Source organism: Pipistrellus hanaki (genome assembly GCF_964339955.1).
Source record: "Pipistrellus hanaki genome assembly, chromosome: 6".
NCBI lineage: Eukaryota > Metazoa > Chordata > Mammalia > Chiroptera > Vespertilionidae > Pipistrellus > Pipistrellus hanaki.
The window spans coordinates 29,805,795-29,830,680 of record NC_140508.1 but is presented as its reverse complement, the minus strand read 5'-3'; the positions used below and the strand labels follow the sequence as shown (position 1 = coordinate 29,830,680).

The 24,886-nt window shown below is 35.3% G+C and overlaps 1 protein-coding gene and 1 long non-coding RNA gene across 5 annotated transcripts in view; one reads left to right on the top strand and one right to left on the bottom strand.

The window, feature by feature from the left end:
- Positions 1-2,906: 2,906 nt before the first annotated feature.
- The window catches only part of GPCPD1 (glycerophosphocholine phosphodiesterase 1), a 63,932-nt gene continuing 41,952 nt past the window's right edge, over positions 2,907-24,886 (bottom strand). For 3 of the 4 annotated variants that reach the window (XM_084886804.1, XM_084886806.1, XM_084886805.1), the window contains 12 exons: positions 24,706-24,868; positions 24,255-24,387; positions 23,205-23,259; positions 22,492-22,584; positions 19,656-19,733; positions 18,646-18,685; positions 17,306-17,367; positions 14,592-14,657; positions 13,216-13,352; positions 12,587-12,722; positions 12,016-12,176; positions 2,907-6,444 (listed from right to left, as the gene is read on the bottom strand). In XM_084886804.1, coding sequence (XP_084742930.1) covers positions 6,255-6,444; positions 12,016-12,176; positions 12,587-12,722; positions 13,216-13,352; positions 14,592-14,657; positions 17,306-17,367; positions 18,646-18,685; positions 19,656-19,733; positions 22,492-22,584; positions 23,205-23,259; positions 24,255-24,387; positions 24,706-24,868 — 1,314 coding nt within the window. In that variant the 3' untranslated portion in view covers positions 2,907-6,254. Of the gene's footprint in view, positions 6,445-9,116; positions 9,179-12,015; positions 12,177-12,586; positions 12,723-13,215; positions 13,353-14,591; positions 14,658-17,305; positions 17,368-18,645; positions 18,686-19,655; positions 19,734-22,491; positions 22,585-23,204; positions 23,260-24,254; positions 24,388-24,705; positions 24,869-24,886 lie in introns of all 4 variants that reach the window. The other variant, XR_014795238.1, reaches the window with a different exon arrangement.
- On the top strand, positions 6,452-10,984 carry LOC311624060. Its single transcript, XR_014795243.1, has 2 exons — positions 6,452-6,616; positions 7,966-10,984. It is a non-coding gene; the product is annotated as an uncharacterized lncRNA (long non-coding RNA).

Sequence of the window (24,886 nt, the reverse complement as noted above, 5' to 3'; positions counted from 1 at the left end):
GTTCAATCATACTAGCTAGCAACTAAAAAATAAGGTGTTTAAATTGTGAGGGCACTCCAAGGTCAACTCTATTGTTCCATTGTCAAAGAACCAGAACTGTATTTAACAATGAGTTAGATTCAACTCAAGAAGCAAGAAAAGGTGCACAGAATCCAGACTACGTAGAACTCTAAAAACTAAAGAGCAGCAATTAATGAAATAGTAAAAAAATTTGCTATATATATATATATATATATATATATATATATATGTGTGTGTGTGTGTGTGTGTGTAATAAAAGTATAATATGCTAATTAGACTGGATAGCTGAACAACCTTCCAGATGTCCTTCTGGACAACCTTTTGTACAAAGTTGGGGCTGCGAGGGATGAGCCCCTTGCATGAATTTCATGCATCAGGCCTCTAGTGTATATATATATATATTTGGCAATCTAATCAAGAATGATTATGCAAAGAAAATATTAAAAAGTGGTCACACCTAGGGAAGATTTTATGCACACATTCTCTCTCACTACAACACATTGCTTTGTGTGTGTGTTTGTGTTATTTAAGTCTAGAAAAACTGGATGGTTTTCCCAAGGAATTATAAATTCAATGAAAAAATAGGGAACATGAATAGACTAAAACTAAAGAAATTTTAAGTGCAGTAAAAAATACTTAAAAGGCTGCCGAAGCCGGTTTGGCTCAGTGGTAGAGCGTTGGTCTGCGGACTGAAAGGTCCCAGGTTCGATTCCAGTCAGGGGCATGTACATTGGTTGCGGGCACATCCCCGGTGGGGGGTGTGCAAGAGGCAGCTGGTCGATGTTTCTCTCTCATTGACATTTCTAGCTCTCTATCTCTCTCCCTTCCTCTCTATAAAAAAATCAATATATTTTAAAAATACTTAAAAGGCTATTAAGAGTCTCTAAAACTACATATAATAGCATAAAAAACCAGTTCATTTCACTTATGAGTATAGATAATCCTGAACAAATTAGCACATCAGTATTAGTCATTCATAAGTAGGTTTTATATAAATTAAAAGGTAATTCAATATTAGAAAATATGTTAGCTTCAGTCACTCCATTAAAATTAATAGCTAAATGAAAAACTATGATTGTTTTCTAAATCTTCGAAAACTCATTGGGTAAATTTAAAACCTATCCCTTGGGAGTTGGGGAAGAAACCAAGAAAAGGAAATTTCCTTAACTTAATAAAGGCTATCCAGAAGAAACTTCAGCAGCCATTACACTTATTTCCCATGACACTCAGGAAAGAAAGAAGGATGCTAAAATTAGCTAATGAATATGACTATTAAAAATCAGAAAAATGAATTTTCAGATAAAATGACTAATTGCCTAGAAAAATCCCAGAATTATATAACAAACTATTTTGACTGAATTCAACCAAGTTGCTAGAGTAAAATAAACATAAATTAACTGCTCATTATTGACGAAGAATGTACCTAAGGAAATATAATAGAAATTTTTAAAAAAGCAATTCATAGAAGCATTTTCTTCTTCAATAAAGAAATAAACTTTAAGTATATAATACCTAAATGAAAAAAAAAATCTCACTTTACTGAAGGACATAAAATTCTGAATTAATGGAGATACATATTCTGTTCTGGACAGAATGACTTCATATTTTTAAAAATATTAATCCTTCTTACACATTAATCTAGAAAAATCAATCCAACACTAATCAAAATCCCAAGGGAACTTTTCTGGCCCTTGGTGAGTCTTATATTAAACAAACAAACAAAATGGATGGAAGATAATTTTTTTAATTAAAAGAACAAATGGGCACTTGACCTACCACATAACACTGCATTAATCTCAAGTTTTCAGGAAGAGAAAAATGATGGAAAACTTGTCAGCACCATTTCCTGAGACTGGAGATGGGGTGGAAGCAGCGACAGAAGGGCTTAGCTGAGGTACATTAAATGTGACTCTCATTAAGTCTCTAAGTGGAGATGAACAGACAGCTAGATGTTGTTATTATACTATACTTTCTTCACTATTTTAAAATATTTTCATTTCCTCTTAAAATCAGTATACTTCTATCTCCTATAAGGATGCGAAGCCTCTGGTACTTCTCCATTGTTGGAATCTTCACTTTCCCTGAATACGCCATGAACACTACCCGGGCCTCTGAGGTCACAAAGGCTATAATCCAAATTGGCTTCACAGCAATTCTGACCTCTTCTCCACTCAGGAAGAGCTTGAGGTTCATGAAGTCTGTTTCCACCCCAGGATCTCTCCTCACCTCCAACACACTCTTATGATCTTAATCATATGCTCTCTTCCATTTTAAACATTCAAATCTATTTCTCAGACTAAGAGATTCTACTTGAATTTCCACTCATGAATACAAAAATAACGCATTATTTCTAATATAAATTGTTTTCTATACCAGAAGTACGTGATCCAAACCTAAAATGCTAGAGTAAATAAGTTTTATCCAGATTAAATGCACAGGACTCCACTGTCCATCTGGAGTACCAAGCCAGCAATATGTGAATGACAACATGCAGGTAAGTTGTGAAGAGAAAGTGCCAAGATACAGAAGGCAATGATGGCCCATCAGAACTCATAAGACAGCCACCCCACGGGACACATGAGACCTATCCAAGGCAGCACTTCCCAGAGAGGGTAATCAGGCAACTGGAAAGGAAAACCATGCTTTATCCCCATAACTGTCCTCACTTATTTCCATATATGCCTCATTCAGTATGAGGTAGAAAACTGGTTGTTAGTAAATAAAGTATGTGAGCTCAACCAACCAGGGCAGAATGAGAACTCATGTATCAACATGCAAATACACATAATCACAAATGCACATGTGAGCAAACACTCAACAATATGGCCAAGCATGCCATATAAAATTGAATGTATACTGTGAAGCAATCTGAATTAAGAAACTAGTGTTGTTGCCACCGCCATTTATTTATCTAGTTCATAACTAAGTATAGAACACTACAGTAGTGCTGGAAATGCAAAGAAATCCCTGCCCTTAAGGGGCTTACAATCTTATTAGGAAAATAACAGGCACATAAAATGTTGGACTGTAGAAAGCTTATGCTAACAAATGCCTTAAGAATTCAGAAGACAGTATAGTGTAAGAAGACAGCGTAGTCCCCAAACCCAGTTCTAGTCCCAAGATGGTCAGATAACTTCTCTGGGTTTATTGCCTCAGCTGCAAAATGTAGTAGTGAGAATGAGGCTGTCTGCATTTGTTTGCATCATGATTCTGATTAAAAGCTGAGGAAAGGTCTATGGAGTAGGTGGCACCTGAACTGGACACAGAAAGAAGACAGAAGGCAATTCCAACAAGGACAGGGGGCTGAGGTAGGCGTAAACATGGGTTTGGAGGGTAAGACAAGCGTCATCAGGAAGAAGTGAGGGAAGTAAAGGGTGGCCATGGTAGCCCTCAGGCACTACTCACAGAGAAATTAGCTGTATTCCTCACACTTACATCTGTCAGTTATAGTACATAATTCCAGAGAGTAGGAAATACCAAAGAATGGCGGCATTTTATCAGACATTTCACTCAATTTCCATAAAATAATTTAACATTATACCTCTATGACATCATTGAACTGTTCCAATTGTCAAAATGTAAGTCAAAGTTTACATTCTTAGTGAACATAACTAAATCTTTTAATTCAAGAGGACATTTGCTATGAATTATCTCAATAATCCCAACATTTGTTTTCTATGTTCCATTTACTGTGGAAATAAAAATGAGTGAGATTAGCTTCCTGCCCTGGAAGAGTCCGCATCCTGGTAGGTAAGGCAAACATCCACTGTGCCTACCCAGAATGTCCTGTGATGCACATGATCAACGTACGACCACACGGCTAGAGTCCAGAAGACAGATTCATCCCTTCTGAAGGAGCTTTGCAAGGGCTCAGGGGAGAGAGGTCGATGGCTCAAGGAGAAATCAATCTGGCAAGGAGAAGGTGTTTGTGGGCAGCAGAGGGCACACAGCTTCCAACAGGGACTGTGAGTGGCCAGGGCCTAGCACGGAGCAGTGCAGCTGGAGCAGAGTGCACAGTGCAAAACAAGTGATACGGAAGCCTGGATTTAGTCCTAGAATAATGGGAGACACTGCTTGCTACCTTTAACCATCTACAGGAAAGTGAGCAGTGATGCTATAAGCTCTTCTCAGCATAATTATACTGTTCAGCCCTAGCCGGTTTGGCCTAGTAGATAGAGCATCAAGCCTATAGAATGAAGGGTCCTGGGTTTGGTTCCAGTCAAGGGCACATGCGAGGGTTGCGAGTTTGATCCCCAATAGGAGGAATGTAGGAGGCAGCCGATCAATTATTTTTCTCTCATCATTGATGTTTTTCTCTCTCCCTTTCCCTTCCTCTCTGAAACCAACAAAAATATATATTTTTAAAAATTACACTGTTCAGGAAACCCTCTAACCCAATTCTCCTCTCTTCCTCCTTCCCCCATTCTTTCCTTTTATGATCAGCAAGTTTTCAGAGAGGAGCTGGAACATGCAAGACATAAGGGAGGAGCCAACGAATAGGACTAGAAATGCACACATTTGGCTAATCAAGTTACCACAGGTAATGGTAATTGTTTTATACAAGTCTGCAGATGAGGAAAACAAATTTTTTTTCCAGGAGTTTTCTAAAGGCACCCAACACACACTAAAATGTTGGAGAATCTCACTTAATGGGGGGGGGGGGGGGATATTTAGAACCCGGGCTGAAGACTGCATTTCTGAAACCATTTCCCATTAAATATCAGTGTTACAAAAACAATACCATACAATCTCAAAGCCTATCTTCACACAATTAAGATCTGACCAAAATTGCATTGCTTGGCTTAAAAAATAAAAAAAATACAATGTGTAATTCAAAGTCTTAGGTTTGCAGCTACTACCAAAATACGCCAATACATGAATAAACTGTCCAGTGAAGAACATGCAGTAAAAGGTAGATGGAAATATTCATCTCTTTAGGGTAGACTCTAAATTCCAATTTCTGATAATATTATAGAAACAATTCTACAAAAGTAACACCTTCTTGCAATTTCATTTCATAATGAAGAAAATAACTGTGCGTTTTATTTAACATTCATTCTTAAATTACAGTTATGCCAAAAACAATCAGCTTCTAATGAAAGAATCCTTAGCATAACTCTCAAAACATGCCTATACATTTAGTCGAATCTTCTACATTTCTAAATAAATTACATGCATGATATACATTAACCAATAAAGAATACCAATATGAGAATTCAGGACATTTATTTTTTGCATGGAGATTTAACTACTGTATAACACACACAGCACACACACACACAAAACAAACCCATAAAGCAACGGTGTGTAGTAGGTAGTGAGAGAGCCCTAAAATAAGCATATTTTAAGTGCCTGCAAACAGGCTTTTTTTTTTTTAGGCAACAAAATATTTTCAGTCCTTGACACCTTCTCACACTTACCTAGCACCACAGATGCAAGGACTTCTGGTAAACGTGTATAACCTCATGCTTAAAACCTAAAGCATGCATTGAGTAGAATTTATACATAATGATCTACTCTACTAAGTATGCAATACATACTTCTAACATTTTATACATTAAATTACCCTGCAGCATTTAAAAATTTTTTAACATTTATGCCAAACAATTCTTGAAACAAGTTTTCAAGGATCACCTCTAGGCTGATTACACAGGCATTGGTTTGGTTAAATGGAAAAATGGCAGCAGCCTCCAGGTTCACACAGAATGAAAATGATAGATGTGCATGTCAGTCCATGTAAAAAATACATATATACACAGATGGCACAAAGATTTGTGCAGTTGGAATCACCAGTGCAAATGCATGCATTTGAGGTACTTATTTTTCGCATGGTCAGGTATAATTATGCATAGTCATGTTCCTCAAGTGCTAAATATTTCAGACCTGATTGAATGAAAAACTGTAAGAAGAGTAAATATGAAATATTTATACAATTAATTTCAAAGTGCTATGCTTTTAATGGACATTTGTTTAACATTATCCATTTACATATATAGTTTAAAATATTTACCTACCAATACATTTTCTCATTGTAAAGAGGCTGACTGGTAATTATACCTGGCCAAGTGATTTAAATAGCATACTTGAAATTCTAGCAAGAACTGTAGTGAAACAGTAAAATACTCCATTATTGCTTCATTGGACTGAGAAACTAAAAGGCATAAACAATGCTCATGAAAAGTGAATACCCACAACAGCAGTGCATGCCCTCAGATGGCCTCTGCCCCACAAAACTAAGCACTGTCCATGCTATCAATGCCGTTGGCATCCACCTCGATACCAGGCTCCTCACACAAAGAAGAGGGAGCAAAATGGCTAACTGTGGGACACAAACAGCTCTTAAGCTCTGGCAATTCTTGCTTCAGGCGTTCCAACTGCTCCACTTGGAATATATTTGGCTGTTCAGGCATCCAATCATATATCCTATGATGAAACAAACACAAAACACATAAAATAGGGTAATGTGTGTTTACTTAAGACCAGTCTGACTTAACTTTTTTTTTTTTTAGAAGAATTTGTTTACAGGATGCCTAGTACATCCATATTACAAGAAACTTTTTTTAAAAAAAGGATGTATAAGCACTAGTTTGACAGGGTGTCTCCCAAAAATGTATATACACTTTAACAGCTGATAGCGCAAATTTTAAAATTAAATGTATTTTAATAAACACTATTTTGTAATTATTCAAAACATGTATATACATTTTTTGGAGACACCCAATACATAAAAGTATTTCTCTTCTCCCCTGACTTTCTGATAATCCAGATTAGCAGCATTTCCTTTTGTACCCTGTGTGCAAAAGAGCTGATTAAAAGGCAACTGAATCAGAAAATGAAATCTGTAGTTTACTGGTGATTCTTCAATTATCTTCTCTCCAAGTCAATCAATTGGCAATGTCTTATTTTTTAGAGGCAGAGCTGAAATTAATACCCAATTCTTACTTCAAATTACAAAGACTAAGATGAGAACTTCTCACCCAGGTGAGAACCATGCTAAAGTCGTGCAATATTGGCAGATATACCCAGTCACTAGCACAGAAAAGCCCAAGGTGATGGTGGCAGCACTCTCACTGCAGATCAGCAGAGAGCATGGATGTGCATGCCTAAACGTGAAAGACAGGCAACTTACAAGAGTCACCACAAGGCAATCTTAATGATTTCACAGTGGGAGAAGAGTTTCATAAAAACCAGAGACACAGCAATAAACTTTTGGAAGCTGGAAAATAGATGAATAATAAAGTATAATAAAGTGTTTCAGTTAACAGGATAGAAAAGGCCAAATCACAAGCCAGTAATGGGAAAAATGCAAAGGTTGAGTTATAAGCACCAAATTTCTCCAGCACTGGGAGTGAAAGGGAAAGGAGCTGAAGCAGGGAGGGTGAAGACTTTGAGCAGCAGCAAGTTAAATCCCTCCTAACTCCCTGTCCTGAAACCGCCCCTCCCCAACACTAACAAACATTATTTCAAGTATTAAACAGGAAATCTCTTGGAATAGGGGACTCAACCAAGTGAGGGATTGGGCATTTTACAAAACCTCCAGCAGCAGCAGGGAATTAGAGATAGTATATATATATATACTCAATGCTATACAGACATACCCTCCCTTCCCCAGCTGTCTGACCTCACTTGGCTCCAAGAACCCTGGTAGCCAGCCCCACATCCTCTATGTAGATTCAGATTCTCCTAGGAACAATCTGATAAGCCAAAAAGTAAATTTCTAAATTTAGACCTCTGATATCACTAGATTTAGATAGTGAAATCCAAGTTAACACACTCCAGCCTCCAACAAGCTTTTTACATGCCAATTTCTTAGGAGAAGCAGCCAAAGATTTCCAGACATCTAAGGAAAATTTCTAGCAGGTGAGTAAAAGAGAAGAAAATTCCAAGAAAACAAACAAAAAGTTCTGCTTTCAGAGAAATAGTACTTTCATAAAATGAAAACAGGGTGTTACACATACAGAAAAAAAGAGCATTAGGGAAAAAAGACAGTCCTTGGAAATGGAAAACACAACAGCAGATGTGAAAACCTGAATAGAATGGGTAAAAGCTAAGGCTGCAGAAATCTTTCCAAGTGGGGCAAAAAGACAAAGGTAAAAACAAAACAAAACAAAACAAAACAAAAAAACCCAGAAAAATGGAAGGGACAAAAATCCAAGAAGCAAGTCATGAAACCTTTTGCATTTTCAACAGACTGAAAGGGCTAACAACTGCCCAGCACAATGGGTGAAACTAGACCAGTAAGACAAGTTTTAGAACCCTGGTGACAAAAATGCTAAACATTTGGAAACAAAGAAACCATATTTGTGGGAACAGGAATTAACATGGTTTATCGATCCTCAACAGCAACACTGGACTTATGAAGGTAACAGAGAACTATTTCTAAAATTCTAAGGAAATGATTTCTAACATGGAGTTTTATGCCTGGCCACAATGCTTGCAAAAACATTTAATCTCTATGTGCACTATGTTACTATGTAAAATACATATTTAATTGGGTTGGGGTCAAAAAGGTTTCCAAGTCGTTGCCCTAAAGAAAATTTACAAATGTATTCTAGACGCGGTCATCATTATTTACAGCAAATGCTGTAATAGCAGAGACTAGGCAACCACCAAAATGAGAACCAAAATGTTCTTAAATAAATTATAGTAGACACATACAACCATAAATGCTCTACAGCCATGAAGAAAGGCAGATTATAGCTGCATGCAACAAAATACAAATAAAGATCAAAGTCATGCAAACTAAATGGTATATTGTTTAGCAATAGAATTAAAAGAAATGTTAACGAGAATAATAATTTGGTAAGCATTTATATGTGAGGGAGGAGATAAGGGAACAGAGTTAGAAAGAGGCTCATGGGGGACTTCACAATTTAATGATAATGTTCTTTAAATGTGTTAGTGTATTTTTTAAATTATTTGAGCAGACACAGTAATTTTTTTTTTTTATAAAAAGAGGGACACTGCCAAATTTACTCTACAAAGCAAGTATTATCACCACACCAAAAATCAAGCCATTAGAGAAAGGTAAATAAAGGCCATCTCCGTCATTATCATAAATGCAAAAATTCCAAATATCAGAAAATCAAACGTACCGGTTTATATGATAATATATCATAAAACCATGATGAAATGGAAATCTACTGTGTGTTAATCCCTTTGTAAAAGAAGAGAACAAATTAGTTTCTGATTAACTAAAATACCCATCCTTATCATAATTCTCCCCAATGTAAAATGAAAGACTATGAATCAATAATCATTCAAAACCTCCTATATAATGTCCAAATTTGATAATGAAAAAATTATAGCATAAGCACATTAAGTACCAGAAGAAACAGCTTAAAAAAATTACGGCATAGGAACTCAGCTAGAGACAATGAAAGGGACAGGTGTAGGGGACTGCCTCTTTTATTGATAGATTAATTGATTTAAGAGAGAGAAACATCGATTTGTTGTACCACTTATTTATGCATTCAATGGCTGATTCTTGTATGTGGATCGAACCAGAAACCTTGGAGTATCAGATGATACTCTAACCGACTAAGCTACCCGAGACCAGGGCCTGCTGCTATATATATATATATATATATATATATATATATATATATATATATATATATATATATATAAAATTTTAAGCTTTATATGAATACATACACACAAATAGAGTGTGTATATGTTGTTTTGAGTAAAAATGAAAAAAAAATTTTGAGGATAAAAACCAGTTCCAACACAATCTACTTCACCTGTCATCAGACTCTACTAAGAGCCCAGTGCTGGATGTCTCCTCAAAACCCTCCACACCTTCAACACATTCCTGTCCTGATTCATGTTCTAGCTTCTGCCTAAAATGCATAGCCTGTCAAAACAATTTAACCACACCCCCAAATCCATCTCAATGCTTCCTCTTTAAAATTATTCTTATTGACCTTGGGCCAAGAAGAACTCATTTTCTTTAAGGCTATTTATATCGCATAGCATCTTCCTGTTCTCAAGTACATGTCAGTATTTGACTCCAAACAAGTAAGGCCCTTGAGTTGATGGGTCTGCCTAAAATGTGTATACCCTACAAAGTTATACATGATATAACCTCACAATACATTTTCTTGCCTGCAAATAATTACAATCATTCCTTCTTCCTCCTCAAAGAAACAAAAATCTTCAAATTTTTGCTAAAGCAAACACTTCCTTCAAATTGTAGATTTACAATTTTATTTTATCTTTAATTACTTGGATATATTTATTAAAAGGACCTATGAAATCTGTTGCTTAAAGCAAAATTAAACAAGTAGTTAAGAAGGCACACATTATCTGGGCTGCAATTTTAAAACCAGACTCATTCAGACACAATGGTAAAAAAAAAGTTTTATTAAGAAAGTGATATAACTTTATAAGACAAGCAGTAATATGAACTAAATCCAAGGAAGGTATTTTTTAAAGCAGGCCTGGTAAGAAGTTCATCACTTACTCTTTGCATGATGCTGCGCAAGTATTAGCAAGGGGAGTAAATAACAGCCTTTCCAACTCCACATGTCTTTATACTAAGAAACATTTTTGTTTCTCAGATTAGCGACTCAAACTTACATCTAAACACTCAGGGAACTTATAAAAAAAGAAAATAAAAATATTTGTTCAACAAATACTTGAAGTCTATTCTGTATCAGATATTGTTCTAACCTCTGAAGATGCAGCAATGAACAAAACAGGAAGAGTCTTGCCCTCATGGGGCTTATGTTTGTATTGGGTATACTGGTGTGGGGGAAGCTAGGCAGAAAATAAACAAGTAAAATATTATGTCAAGCCGAAACCGGTTTGGCTCAGTGGTAGAGCGTCGGTCTGCGGACTGAAAGGTCCTGGGTTTGATTCCGGTCAAGGGCATGTACCTTGGTTGCGGGCACATCCCCGATAGGGGGTGTGTAAGAGGCAGCTGGTCGATGTTTCTCTCTCACCAACGTTTCTAGCTCTCTATCCCTCTCCCTTCCTCTCTGTAAAATATCAATAAGATATATTAAAATTATATATATTATGTCAGATGGTGGTAAATGCTATGGAGAAAAGTCAGAAGTTTGCTGTGAATGGTGGTTGTTATCTGAATTAGGATATTCAGGGAAGACTTTACCGAGACACTGACATTGGGGGTGGTGGGGAGGAAAGGACCGGAATTTTACTCTCAGGTTTTAAGCAGTAACATGATCTGACCTAGATTTAACAGGCACCCTCTGGCTGTTGTGCTGAAGACAGACAGCAGGGAGGTTTGGGTGGAGGCACTGGCCAGTGAGAAGGCTCTTTCAATAATGCATGTTGGAAATGAGGTAGCTTGGGAGTGACAACAAACAGTAAACATGGTCAGTTGATCGATTCAGGATATACTTGAAGATAAAATCAACATGATTTTGTTTGACTGGATTTGGGATATGAGATAAAGAACAGAATCATGGAAAGACTCCAAAGATTTGGCCTGAGAAACTGGAAAGACAGAGTTGTTATTTAAACTGAAATCAGGGGTGGGGAAGGGAGGGGAGGGGGGCACATGCAGGAGGCAGCCAATCAATAATCCTCTCTCATCATTTATGTTTCTCTTTCTCCCTCTTTCTTCCTCTCTCAAATCAATAAAAAAAATATTTATATATAAAAAGTTTAAATAGATGTCAAGGGAAAGATCTGAGTTGGAGATATAAAAATTTAGAAATATATAAAGGTACGAAAAACCACAGAATTGGATAAGATCATTAAGTTGGTGTAGACGGAAGTGGTCTGGGGCAAAAAGCCACCCTCACCCTCAAGGGAATTTAGAGCCCAGTCACCAGAATAAACTTCCCACGTGATTGTGGTAAATTTCAAGTATAAAAAATTCAATTTACAAATGTTAAGATAAATCTCAGGCTGAACTATTGAATTTTAACTTAACTAAGTTTAATAGTATTTATAATGTTATAAAGTGAAAGCTACTTTTTCGCTAACAGTTCATGAAAGTTTTTCATGAAAAACAAATACCTATCATAAATTAGACCATTAACTCCAAATTCCTTCAATTTCTTCCTGTTTTCCGGGTCGTTGGTATCATCACCCCAGCAGAATATGACTAGTCCCTTAGCTTTTGCCTCTTGAATGTAGGATGGGTTTCTGAGCAGATCTTCAGTATGTGCATTTATCCCCTAATGGAAGAAAAATAAGTTACTCATGAAAAAGTAACTTACTGATTACAAATGCTAAATGGTCATATTCTAAATCAGTGTTCTCCAAAGTTGAGCGGGCAGGAAAAGACAATGTACAATTTTTTCTTACACAACTTATCAAGCAAGTGTACAGTCCAGCTATTTTAGACAAATCATAAAATCCACTCAATTACAAAACTTACTTAATTTAGGCATTCAAGGAAATATTTATATGTATATATTTTGTTCAAGTAATTGCTTTTGATTCTGAGATCTAATACTCTCATTTTTAAGTAGAACTATATAGGTCAAAGCTAACCAATTAGATGTGTAATGTAACATGAAACTTTATTTCTGCTCTATAACACATTTTAAAAAAATGAAAATTAAGAAATTCAAACATAACTTACCAGCAGATTTTCAAACTGTGCAAAACTCATTGCAATAGCAGTTGTCCGAGATCTGAGGTCCATGAGTTCAGGGTAAATATCAGACTTTCCTTGAGTCAAAAATAATATGGGATATTTGTTCTGCTTGTGCCGAACCCTAAAAAAGACAATTAAAAAAATGCTTTTCATTGGGATAATTATAATACATTGTTTTGAAACTTTAGAAAATATATAAAGAATCCACCCCCCCCAAAAAAAATAGCATCCCATTATTGAGATATAATCAACATTAACATGTACATATTGTCTTTCAGCCAAAAAAATACATTTTTAAAAAAAATTTTCTATACAAGAGCTCAGAAATGGGCAACAAGAAAGCCTTTAAGGGCTTATAATTTGGTAAGGAAGATGCTACATGCAATACAGGGTATGATGTATTGACCTTAGGACCCAGTGGCTATGGAGTTTACAGGAGTGAAGGACATCCCAGTAGGTAGTCCTGAAGGGAAGTGAGAATATATATAACTTTTCTGAGAGGATAAATCAAAGGTAAAGTCTGAGCACTTCCTCATCTCTAACCATAATCTTTATACACTAAGTCCTATCTACAGTAGAAGAGTATATGAGGGGGAAAAATGAATATTACTCACATTGTGCAAATATCTGCATCAAATGAAGAAAACACTATTCTTCTCTTTCCAGAATTTTCTAAGACAGTTTTTAAAATGATATCCAAAAACCGATTCATGTCAAAATATGTTGATAAGTTACCATCCCACATTCCATCCTATGTAGAAGAAGCAAATAGGAAAACAAAGGCCATTAACTACTCTGGAATCACAGTGCTAGAAAAAAAAAAAAAAAAAACAAACTCTTGAGAACACCTAGTCCAACTCATAGTTTACGGGTGAGAAAAGCAAAGACCTGAAAGATCAAATGATGTGCTCATGAACATACTGCTACTTAGCGACAGAGCACCCATCATAATTCAGGTACAGAGACACTTATATGCAAAGCAATTATACCATTAATAGACTTTTGTTTTAATAAGATAAATAAAAACGAATACTATGAAAATTAGAAATCTACTGTGGCTTTTAAAATAGTTTTATATATTCTTCATAAACTTTAGGACAAAAGGGCTCCACTATATTTGGTAACTCACGAGTAAACAACAACAAACCCTGGTAAATATCAATAACTAAATTTCTCATTCTTTGGATCTTAGGACTATCAAGTAGCCTCATCTGATAAATTCAATAGTTGTTCTCCTCGACCAGAATATAGGTTACAGGAAGGCAAGGCTTTATTCTTTCACTACTTGATCCCAGCACTCAGAAAATACCTGGCCTTTAACAGCTTTTCAATATATAATTATTGAACAAAACAATGACTAAATCTGGGAGTGATTTAAAACACATTTGCAAAAATTTATTTTCCTGGTTAATTATTACTAGCTACTAGCACTTAATAGAAAACTGCTTAGGACATTATTATGTGTTTAGATGGGGAAGATAAAATAAAAACTAATTGAAGTTATAGAGTTCTGACTGTCTGGTGTTTTAATTGTTCACTTATAAGCATACCCAGAAACCACCAATATAAATGCACGAGACACATGAATATGGAAATTTCTACTATAATACATTCATCACTACTTTTAAGTAGCCACAAATTAGTATAAGCATAAAATATGCTTTACTGCCTGGCCAGTGTGGTTCAGTGGTTGAACGAGGAGGTCATGGTTCAGTTCCCAGTCCTGGCATAAGCTCCAGTAAAGGGTGTGTGGGAGGCAGCTAATCAGTGATTCTCATCAATATTTCTGTTTATCTTTCCCTTACTCTCTCTGAAATCATGAAAAACATTTAAAAATAAATAAATAAAATATGCTTTATTAAAAAGGTCTAAAAGCACTGTGCTTACTGGAAGAAATCACAGTAAGTTTTCGGTTTCACTTACTCCATTAAAGCAAAAAGATAGGAATGAATGTGTTTAAAAAGAAGAGAATACAAAAAGAATTACTTACCCTTTGTTGGCAGATCCACTTTATTTCTATGTTATACCCCACATCTTCTGGCAAAGACTCTAAAACCTAGAGTTTTGTTTGTTGGTGGAGAATTTTGTTTTATTTTTGGTGAAATGAATGGTAGAATAAGAGGAAAAAAGGAAAACAAAATTATTTTAAAAAGCAATCTGTAAGAAAACATATTGCTAGCAAGAGTAAAATGCTTTCAGCATTAAATCACTAGCTTTTCTCATATTCAACTGACAATCTCACTGATTAAGAGAGTCAAAAGAAATTAAACAGCAAAAGCAATAGTCCTAGGTTGTATCCCCGATAACTGATCATACCTCAAAGATGGATCCTTAACCTAAAATTCTTCTCACTGTTACTACTGGACATCCAAAGTGAACCGCAATAAACTTATACAACCTCAAGGATTTAAGAAAATTATATTTGTTGTGTTTTCTGAATTTTATCCAAGTATATCAATATACTAATACTAAGGTATGGTTATATGAAAAACCATGTTTCCTAACTTGTTTGGAAGGTGGTGATGCTTAACAATATCATGCTGATAACTCCCTGAAAAGATGTTATCTCCAAATGAAAGATTATGCCAAGGTTCATAAATTAAGGTTATGAATATATAAATGAACAAATAATATGGTGTCAACTTATTTAAACTAAGTTATCTAGATATTTTGCAATAAGACCATTTTGACAGCATAAGTAAAAAATAAAATGGAAATTATGAAGCCAGGTTATTACCCTACAAAGAGCTGACTTGATTAGTCTTCAAACATGAAGGCTGGGTAAACACAGAAACATGTACAGGGCAAAATAAATTTGAAGCAGATTGTTTTTAACTTCAATTTATTTCACAAGTTTAGAAACCATTTAACATAGATAATAAGTATGATGTTTGATTTTATAACAGCAAATAAAGCACACTAAAAAGACAATGTAATAGTAAGAACATAGCTTGGGAAGCCTGGTGACCTGGGAACTAGCCCTCTGATACTAACCAGCTGAAAAGTACGGTACCTAAAATAGGTTGTACTCAAATTTTGTGAGGGGCTTTTGACTTTTCCCCCCTAATATCTTAACAATATTAATTTAATATACCTGTCACTATCTTTTTTAAATAGATTTTTATTGATGTCAGAGAGAAAGGGAGAGGGAGAGATAGAAACATCAATGATGAGAGAGGATCATTGACTGGCTGCCTCTTGCATGCTGCCCACTGGAAATCAAGCCTGCAACCCGGGCATGTGCCCTTGACCGGAACTGAACCCAGGACCCTTCAATCCACAGTCTATCTACAGAGCCAAACCAGCGAGGGTACCTGTCACCTTTTTATTGGATCAACACAAAAATTTAAAAAAAGGAGAAAAATAGTATATACTAGTATATTAATAGTTCTGAGATTGTTAAATATCAAATTTGCAGAAAGATTCTTCTTTAGCCCTAGCCAGTTTGGCTCAGTGGAGAGAGGGTGGGACTGCAAACTGAAGGGCCCCTCCGAGGTTCTATTCTGGTCAGGGCACATGCCTGGGTTGTGGGCTCGATTCCCAGTTGGGAGCGTGCAGGAGGCAGCCAACCAAAGATTCTCTCTCATCACTGATGTTTCTCTCTCTCTTCCCCTCTCCCTTCCTCTCTAAAATCAATAAAAAAATATATTGTTTTAAAAAAGATCCTTTATACTGAGAAGACTGTATTTGGCCTTTTTGGGGCTTTGAAATGTCTCTGTGATCCCATTGTGATGTTAAAGTGAGTGAAAAATGAGTGTGTGTGTGTGTGTGTTGAACTTATTTGACTAAGCAAATATTGTCAAACCTTTCAGAAACAATTTTAAAAACTTTATTTCATTCTATGTAATCACAAGTTTTCTAAGAACTAAATGACTTCAGAATTTTGGAATAGGAAGAATTATTTTACTTAGCTGGGCTTCAAAAGTATCTGAAAAAATTGCCGAAACTGTTTAGGAAATGAAGCCAGTAAGAATAATAGGCAGACCCAGCATAGCTAAGGAGAGGGTCTGGTGCCCATATAGGCTTGCCGATACTGTTAGATAGATTCCTGTATAAATTGTCTAGTTTTAAAATATTCATGCTAGTTTTTGTTATACTTTTTCAGAGTAAATTCTTTAAATCTGTGTCTCATTTTATGTAATGAGGGTCCTTATTTTCTTTGGAGAATCTAATTTCTCTTCAGAAGTTAAGGAACAGTTAAATGCCTCTCTTATCATTACATCTCCCTCCTTCCACTCCTTGTTCCATGCCCTCTTCTTCCTTTTTATATACAGAAATATGTGAATTTCCTATTCTTTCAAATTAACCAACTGAGATCAGAATTTGTATTCATTTAAGCAGATAAGTTACTATCTTTTCTTTAAAGTAGCATAGGTACACCTCATAATATATCTTCTCTATAATGCATCATTGATGACAAGTTTATATTAATACTAAAGGCCTAATGCATGAAAACCGTGCAAGAATAGGCCCTTGCAGCCTCAGCTGCCTCATGTTCCCCTCCCCCCTACTTGTTCTGGAAGGTCGTCTGTAAGATTGTTCTGGAAGGCCGTTCCGCTGTCCAGTCGAATTAGCATATTAGCTCTTTATTATATAGGATTGCCTTTGATATAACCATATTAGTACCCATTTAAGAGACTAAAATTATTCGGATATAACAGAATTAATGAGATAGCCTTGCCTTAGTTTTCCTAAGGAACTTACCATCTTAAGAGAAGGAAATGGCTGATTTTCAGATAAAGAATTTTCTTCTTCAACCACAGATTCTGAAAAATTGAAATTATAAAAACTCAGTAGATAAAAACAAACATTTTTATCACTAAGATCTCTTCCTAAATTTGTTGGCAAAAAAAAGACATGCTAAAGTAATTACGAAATCCTTGCATATGTAGTGTTTAAAGGCTCTTATATTTATTATTTTTAACCATTAAACCCCTGGTTTTTAAAATAAGCATCCTTTTTGAAGACTGGTATGCAACATTTAACAGAAACATCATAGTTTGTGGTCCCAACAATGACTATTTTCTTATAATAGTTGTAATACTTCTATTAAAAAGGATAGTCACAAGTTATGATTTGTTATTTCTTAATGGAATTAAGAGCTATGTCATCTTGCTAATATTATCTGAAATATCAAAATCATCTCAGAAGTTAGAAATTAAGAGAATCTATAACCACTAATGTACTTTGGTTACCACTACATTTAATCCAAAATAGATTCCAGAGCAAAAAAAATTAATATCAAGCTTTCTTTAACAAAAACAAACAAACAAAAAAGGGCTGCTTGGTGTGGCTGAGTGTCGACCTATAAACCAGGAGGTCATGGTTTGAATCCTGGTGAGGGCATTTGCTCAGATTGCAGGCTCGATTCCCATGGTGGGGTGTGTAGGAGGCACCCAATCAATGATTCTCTCTCATCGTTGATGTTTCTCTCTCTCTCTCCCTTCCTCTCTGAAATCAATGGCTTGAAATAATAAAAACATTTTCCCCACCCTATAAAGATTTACATTCTAGTTGAAGAGAAGGGCATAAACAAAAATAAAGGTTAACAAAAAGAAAAGGATACACTAAGCCTCAAATGAATGGTATAAACTATTATGTCCCATGGGAGGAGAAAGTAAAGTGGAATTACAAAGGGATTTTGTGGGCAGGACAAGCTTTGAGGAACCTGAGGCACAGTCAACTACTCAAGGTCACAATTGGTAAATATTAGGTAGAGCTGCCTTCATTTTCCTGGCTCCTATGCTTGCTATATTCTCATTTTGTAATGTGAAGAATGTTGGAAATATTGAAAGGTACAAAATAATAAAGACCTCTAATCATAAAGGTAAGAAAACTCTTAAAAGTAAAAAATCATGGTTACTATATAATGACATATATGCACTTGAAGATTAATATATGTAAAGTTTTCATGTTTATAAAATTACTTTTAGATAGTACTGTATTATATTCATTAAAATGACCAACAGTGTGTCAAAAAGGATAAGGAAATATTGTATATATGCTAATTATGAAATGAAAACTGTTTCCATATTTGTACATACCTTTTAGATCTTTAGATTTTAGTGCAGTCACATGAGTGAGCTAGAAAACGCACACAAAATGCAATCGTTAGAAAAAGCCTTAGTTTATGAAGAACTTTAACTTGAAAAGCTAGTTAGAGAAAACTATAATATGTAGAACTATAAGTTTAATAAGAGTAAGCTCTAACCACTATATATATATTACACACACACATATATATACACATACACACACATATATATACATACACACACACACACACACACATATATATATAAAATATGTTCATACATACACATAAGATCATAATCAAATATCCAAGTAGGGAAGAATATAAAGATTCTTAAGTTAGGAAACTTATACTCAATCAATAATTTATTTAGGTATCCAATGAGAATAGAAAGAGGGATCATATAAGATTGCATGGAATAACAAAATATTCAAAGATCTTATATACTGACATAAGTATAAAACCAACAATAGCATAAAAGGCCAATTGTAAAGTAGTGAGTTATATAAAGAAAGGCTAAAGTAGAACAGAGGCAATCTAAAATTATGGCTGAGAAGGGTTGACAAAGACTTACAGCCTAGCCCAGTGGTTGGCAAACTCGTTAGTCAACAGAGCCAAATATCAACAGTACAAGATTGAAATTTTCTTTTGAGAGCCAAATTTTTTAAACTTAAACTTCTTCTAACGCCATTTCTTCAAAATAGACTCGCCCAAGCAGTGGTATTTTGTGGAAGAGCTACACTCAAAGGGTCAAAGAGCCACATGTGGCTCATGAGCCGCAGTTTGCCAACCATGGACCTAGCCCCTTGATGTATGCAAAAACCAAGGGTTTTCGTGAAAACAGAGAAGACAGATGGATCGGCATAAACCCATTCTTCTGAATAGAACAGAAAACCAAAGCATAGACTCTATGCATGCTGACTATATTAGCTCCATGTGCAAAGAGAGCATTACCATATACAGACAAGTACAGATAGTCTTAAAATAAAAGATTGTTTACATTTTATGTATTATTACTACCTTTAACAACTGGAGTTGGTCAAATGTTAATTCCTTTACTGGAATTTCAAATAATTCTACAGGATCAGCCTCAAATTTCTAAAGAAAAAGAAAAATAGGCCCACAATTATTACTGAATGTTTACCCCAGAGGGGACTATTACCTTAATTTACTGAATGAGGAGAACAATTGTTTGATGACTACAGTGAACCATGTAGAGAACTACATGGTTACCTAACACTACATCTCAGCTCTTAAATTCTGGCTTTTGTTTTTAATGTAAGCGGTAGTGCTTGAAAGAAAGAAAACAGCTGGGAGCAAGCTATAGTACTGAGACTCACTGAAAACAAAGCCAGAGGTTCAGTGATTTCCTCTATTTCCTGTCATCCTGTATATATATTTTATTCACCATATAACTAAGCCACATGACTAGGCAATCAACATGCAAGTACTATGTAAGAATTAATTTCTGTCAATAAGCTTTTAACCTTTCCTAAACTTTTTAAACTTTAAGTTTGGTTAAGAATAGCCACAGAATCAATTATTAAAAATGTCTGATTAGCTATAAGTCTAATACTTAACAGGAACTTTATTATAAATGCTTTCCCCTTGAGCAAATGTTTTATTAGATTTTAATATATCAAATGGCACACTGCTTAGGCACCTTTATAGTAATAAAAGTCAATGTACCACCAATAAATCATCAATCCAATAAATACAAGGCTGGGCAAAAGTAGGTTTATAGTTGTAATACAAATAAATAATACATAATAAAAGAACCAACTGTTTTGCATACTCAAACTCACAACTGTAAAACTACGTTTGCACACCCCTATATATTAAAATCTATTACTTTTACACTCGTTTATATACATATGGTATGAGCTTGTACATGCATACAGTTTTTCTGTGAGAATACATAAGAAATTATTAAGAGTAAAGGAATGTGACCAAGGGAAAGGCAAATTTATATTCATGTCATAATCTTATAAACTACTGCTTTTATTGAAAAAAGACCAGCTTAAAAGTTAAAACTAAAAATATACACAATTCGCCCGAGACCGGTTTGGCTCAGTGGATAGAGTGTTGGCCTGCGGACTGAAAGGTCCCCGGTTCGATTCCAGTAAAGGGAATGTACCTTGGTTGCAGGTTGTGCAAGAGAGGGTGTGCAAGAGGGGGTGTGCAGTAGGGGGTGTGCAAGAGGCAGCTGGTCGATGATTCTCTCTCATCAATGTTTCTAACTCTCTATCCCTCTCTTTTCCTCTCTGTAAAAAATCAATAAAATATATTAAAAACAAATAAAAATATACACAATTCATTATTTTCATTCCCCAATTAACTCATTAGATTCAAATTAAGAGCAAAACAAAGAAACTATTTTCTTAGAAGAAAAAAGAGCAAGACAAAACCTGATGATAAAGAGGAATCAATAATACTCTTCAACTAACTCTAATAGATTTTTATTTTTAAAAAAATTTTTATTGTTGGAAGTATTACATATGTTTCCATTTACTTCCCCCGGCCCCCCGATCCCATGTAGTACTAATAGATTTTTAGAAATTAGAACTAGATTCATTAGTTTCCCCACAGCAAAAACCTGCTCCATTTCTATTACATTATTCTACTTCTGTCATCTAACGGGTGCGTCTCGTTCCCTCCCTCCCTCTCCTAATACATTTCACAGAAACAGAAAGGTCCTTTTCTATACATCATAGTAATCCCAACTCAAGTTACTGATCAGAATCCAATAGCAGGCAGAGCCAGGTGCCTTGTCATCTACTTACACAACATGCAGGGTCTGGTACAGTGAGCAAACTAGCCTTAACTTCAAACCAGCTCAATGGAAAATAACACTTAAAACCATTAAAAAGAAAAAAATTTTAAAGAAAATGCTAAATAACTCCCAGTTGTTTAAGTCCCTAAGAAATCATTTTATTAATTTGTATACTGAAGTTTAGGCAGTTGTGATATAAAATTATCACAATTCTATTTGTTTAATTACAATTTTTAAGAAATTATGTGCATTTTCAAATCTCTATCAAGCCATCCTCTCCACTCTCAAAAGTCTCAGGCTTACCTTATCTTTGGCCCACATAACTGTACCTCTTGCCTCTATTCTCTGTCCTCTTTAAATACACCCTATGTCAGATATCAAATTATTAATCTGGAAGTTTAGTCCTGAACAGTTCCCTTCTTGGCTCAAAACCCCTTCACAGAGGCCTCCACTATCTGGCTCCAAAGCACTTCTAATTGTAGTTTTCATTGTGATCCTTCCCATACATACTTCCATATGTATTCCACAGCCAAATCATAGTAGTCTATTAATTTGAGAAAGACCTTGAAGAAGAAAAAAGAAGGGAACCTAGAAAACAAATTGGTAGCTTCCTCTCCTGCCTCAATATAGAGACAATGGCAGGGTGATAAACTACCTAAAATGTCCTTTTGTTAGATAACTAGAGGATGGGTGCACAAATTCGTGCATGGGTGGGGGTCCAGCCGGTCGGCCCTAATGGGGGTTGATCAGGCTAGGCTGGCAGGGGAGGGGTTGTGGGAGGTTGGCTGCTGGCCTGGAGGAAGAGGGGCCCCTGTGGGAGTGGCTGCAGGAGGTTGGGGGGCCAGTTGGCCATCACAGTGTGACTCATAGCAAATGGTCATTCTAGCATCTAGTCGCTTGGCTTTTATATATGTTCAGCAATATAAAGAACCTACTCTTGGAGATTGATATTCTTATCTCTCAGTGTTGTAGGAGCTTGAGAGAGACAGGGATTGGCAGTAACTCACCAAGAAAATTAATTGGCCAACTCTATTTAATAAATACTTATCTATGTATCTTATAAACGAAAGAATTTCAGCATACCTTTTTCATAGTCAAACAACATGTAAGGTCATGATATACTACAGGAACAAAATCTTTTGAAAGATGTACGTCAAATTCCACAAAGGCTGCACCCTGAGAGAAATAAAGGAAACAATTATTTTTAAAAATATTTATGTCATACTACAAGGACATAAAAAAAATCTATTGTTCAATATAAAATCATACACTTGTATAAAAATAAAAAAAGCAACCCAAAACTTTCGCATGAATTTAATGCTATACTTTAAGCTTTATCCTAAAAGATAATTTCTTCTCTTAAAATCATTATAAGTATTTTCCTTTTTCAATACCACAGCAATTTTTTCCTGGAATCAAAATAGGAAAGATCTTAATGAAATCCTCTCAAAAAGCAGATACCAGATACCCTGCAAGTTCTCTAACAGGGATCTTCACGTGTGTGTGCCCTAACTAGGGTTCGAAACAACAACCTTGGCTTATTGGGAATATGCTCTAATCAACTGAGCTACCTGGCCAGGGCTAATTCCATTGTTTTCATCTCAATCTGCACCATAAATCTAAATACAATTGTCTACAGATGCTTCACTGAAGAAACATGTTCAGAAGACACATAAATACTCCCCCTTTTAACCTATTAATGCAGACTGGAGATTTCCCAGATCCACATTTATCTACTTTTCTACCTTTGGACCACAACAGTTCAAAGATGTTTGGAGAAAGAGAGGTTCACTTACATGACTGGCAGCATTTCTTAAAGAAGCAATAGTATTTTCTTGAACTTTAGCAAGCCTAAAAGAGAATACATTAAAATATAGTTATCATATATTATAGAAAAGATTAAGAAAACAAATATAATAAAGAAGCCAACTATATATTCAACAATGGAAATAGTACTTATTCTCTACTTTGCGATTAATTTTGCCATCCCCAAAATAAGACTGTGACCATCACTTGGTTGGTGTGTGCATTTATTCCATAAATTATAACTCTTTACAAGCATATCCTATGCCAACCCAATTTCTCCAAGTGAAGTGGCCAATTAAGGAAAAGAACCCTTGCAATGGCATGAAGTAGTAGACACACAGAAACTTGCTCCTTGTGATGAAGCCTCAGATGACTTAATACTGGCAGACGGGGGCAATGGGAAAAGGCTGACACACCAACAGGGTGGAAGTATGGAAAGTATATTAAGAACAGGTGAGGAAAAGACCAAGATAGGGCAACATGCCAAAAGTTAGGACCACAATACAGGCACAGTGATGTCATCTGGCTGACTCATTCGGCATTAAGCTTTTCCTCCTAACTTTCTAGTTTGATTGTTATTTTAATAAAGTATAGTTGGTATACAATATTATATTAGTTTCAGATATACAACAGTGATTATATTTATGTCTTGTGATATAATCATCACAATTAGTTATTATGATATTATTGATTCTTATTCCCTTTCCTGTACATTACCATCCCCCATGCTAATTCATTTTACAAGTGAAAGTTTGTACCCCTTATCACCCTTCACTTTTTTCATCCATTCCCTCACTCTCCTCCCCTGTGGGGGTTCTTATCTTCAATCATCAATTCAATAAAATATTAAAAAACACTTAACCAGAATCTTAGAAGAGAGTTAGTCTCTAGTTAATCTGAGCTGGGAATCCCAATTACATATTAAATTTAAATTTCAGGGTAAAAATAAAAGAATCATTTAACCTTTGGTCAGTCCAATTAATTTAACATTATCAAGTTTGAGCTACCAAATGCTGACGCTGCTCAAATATGCAACATACTTAGCAGTTGTTGTAGAATTCCCTGCACCTCGATGTCCAACATCCAATGGTGTTCTTGGCTTCCAATACTTGGAAAATGAAGATTTCATGTCACAACTGTATCCTGGTAATGGCTTAATAATTATATAGTCAACTTTTGTAGGGAAAAAAAAGGGGGGAGGGACAAAAATAAAGACAATTAAAAAGACCATGATGATATCAATTATATTTAAATACCATTCAAAATAGCTTTATCAATCTATATCAAATAGGAAAGAAATCAACAAGTCAAAATTGATTCAAAGTAAAGTTTACAGAAAATTCAATAGATATATCCTGTTGTTATATTAATGTTCTAAGATAAATCATTAATTTAACCTGTAACATTTTCAAAAGCCAATTTGAAACTAATAAAAATTTTAATTTAACATATGCTTCTTTGTAAAGGCCCACCCTGCTTCTCTCGGCTTACCTCTCACTTTGCCTATTGTTTTTCTGGAATTTCTGCTCATGATAGGAAGAGTGAGGACTCCAGCACTTTTCCCACTCTCTTCAATGGTGGATGATAAGAGACATGCTGTACCCACATGTCCAGGAAGAGTATCACCCTGAACTACATGTTCACCGAGATCTTCCTGAAAAAAGGAGGTATA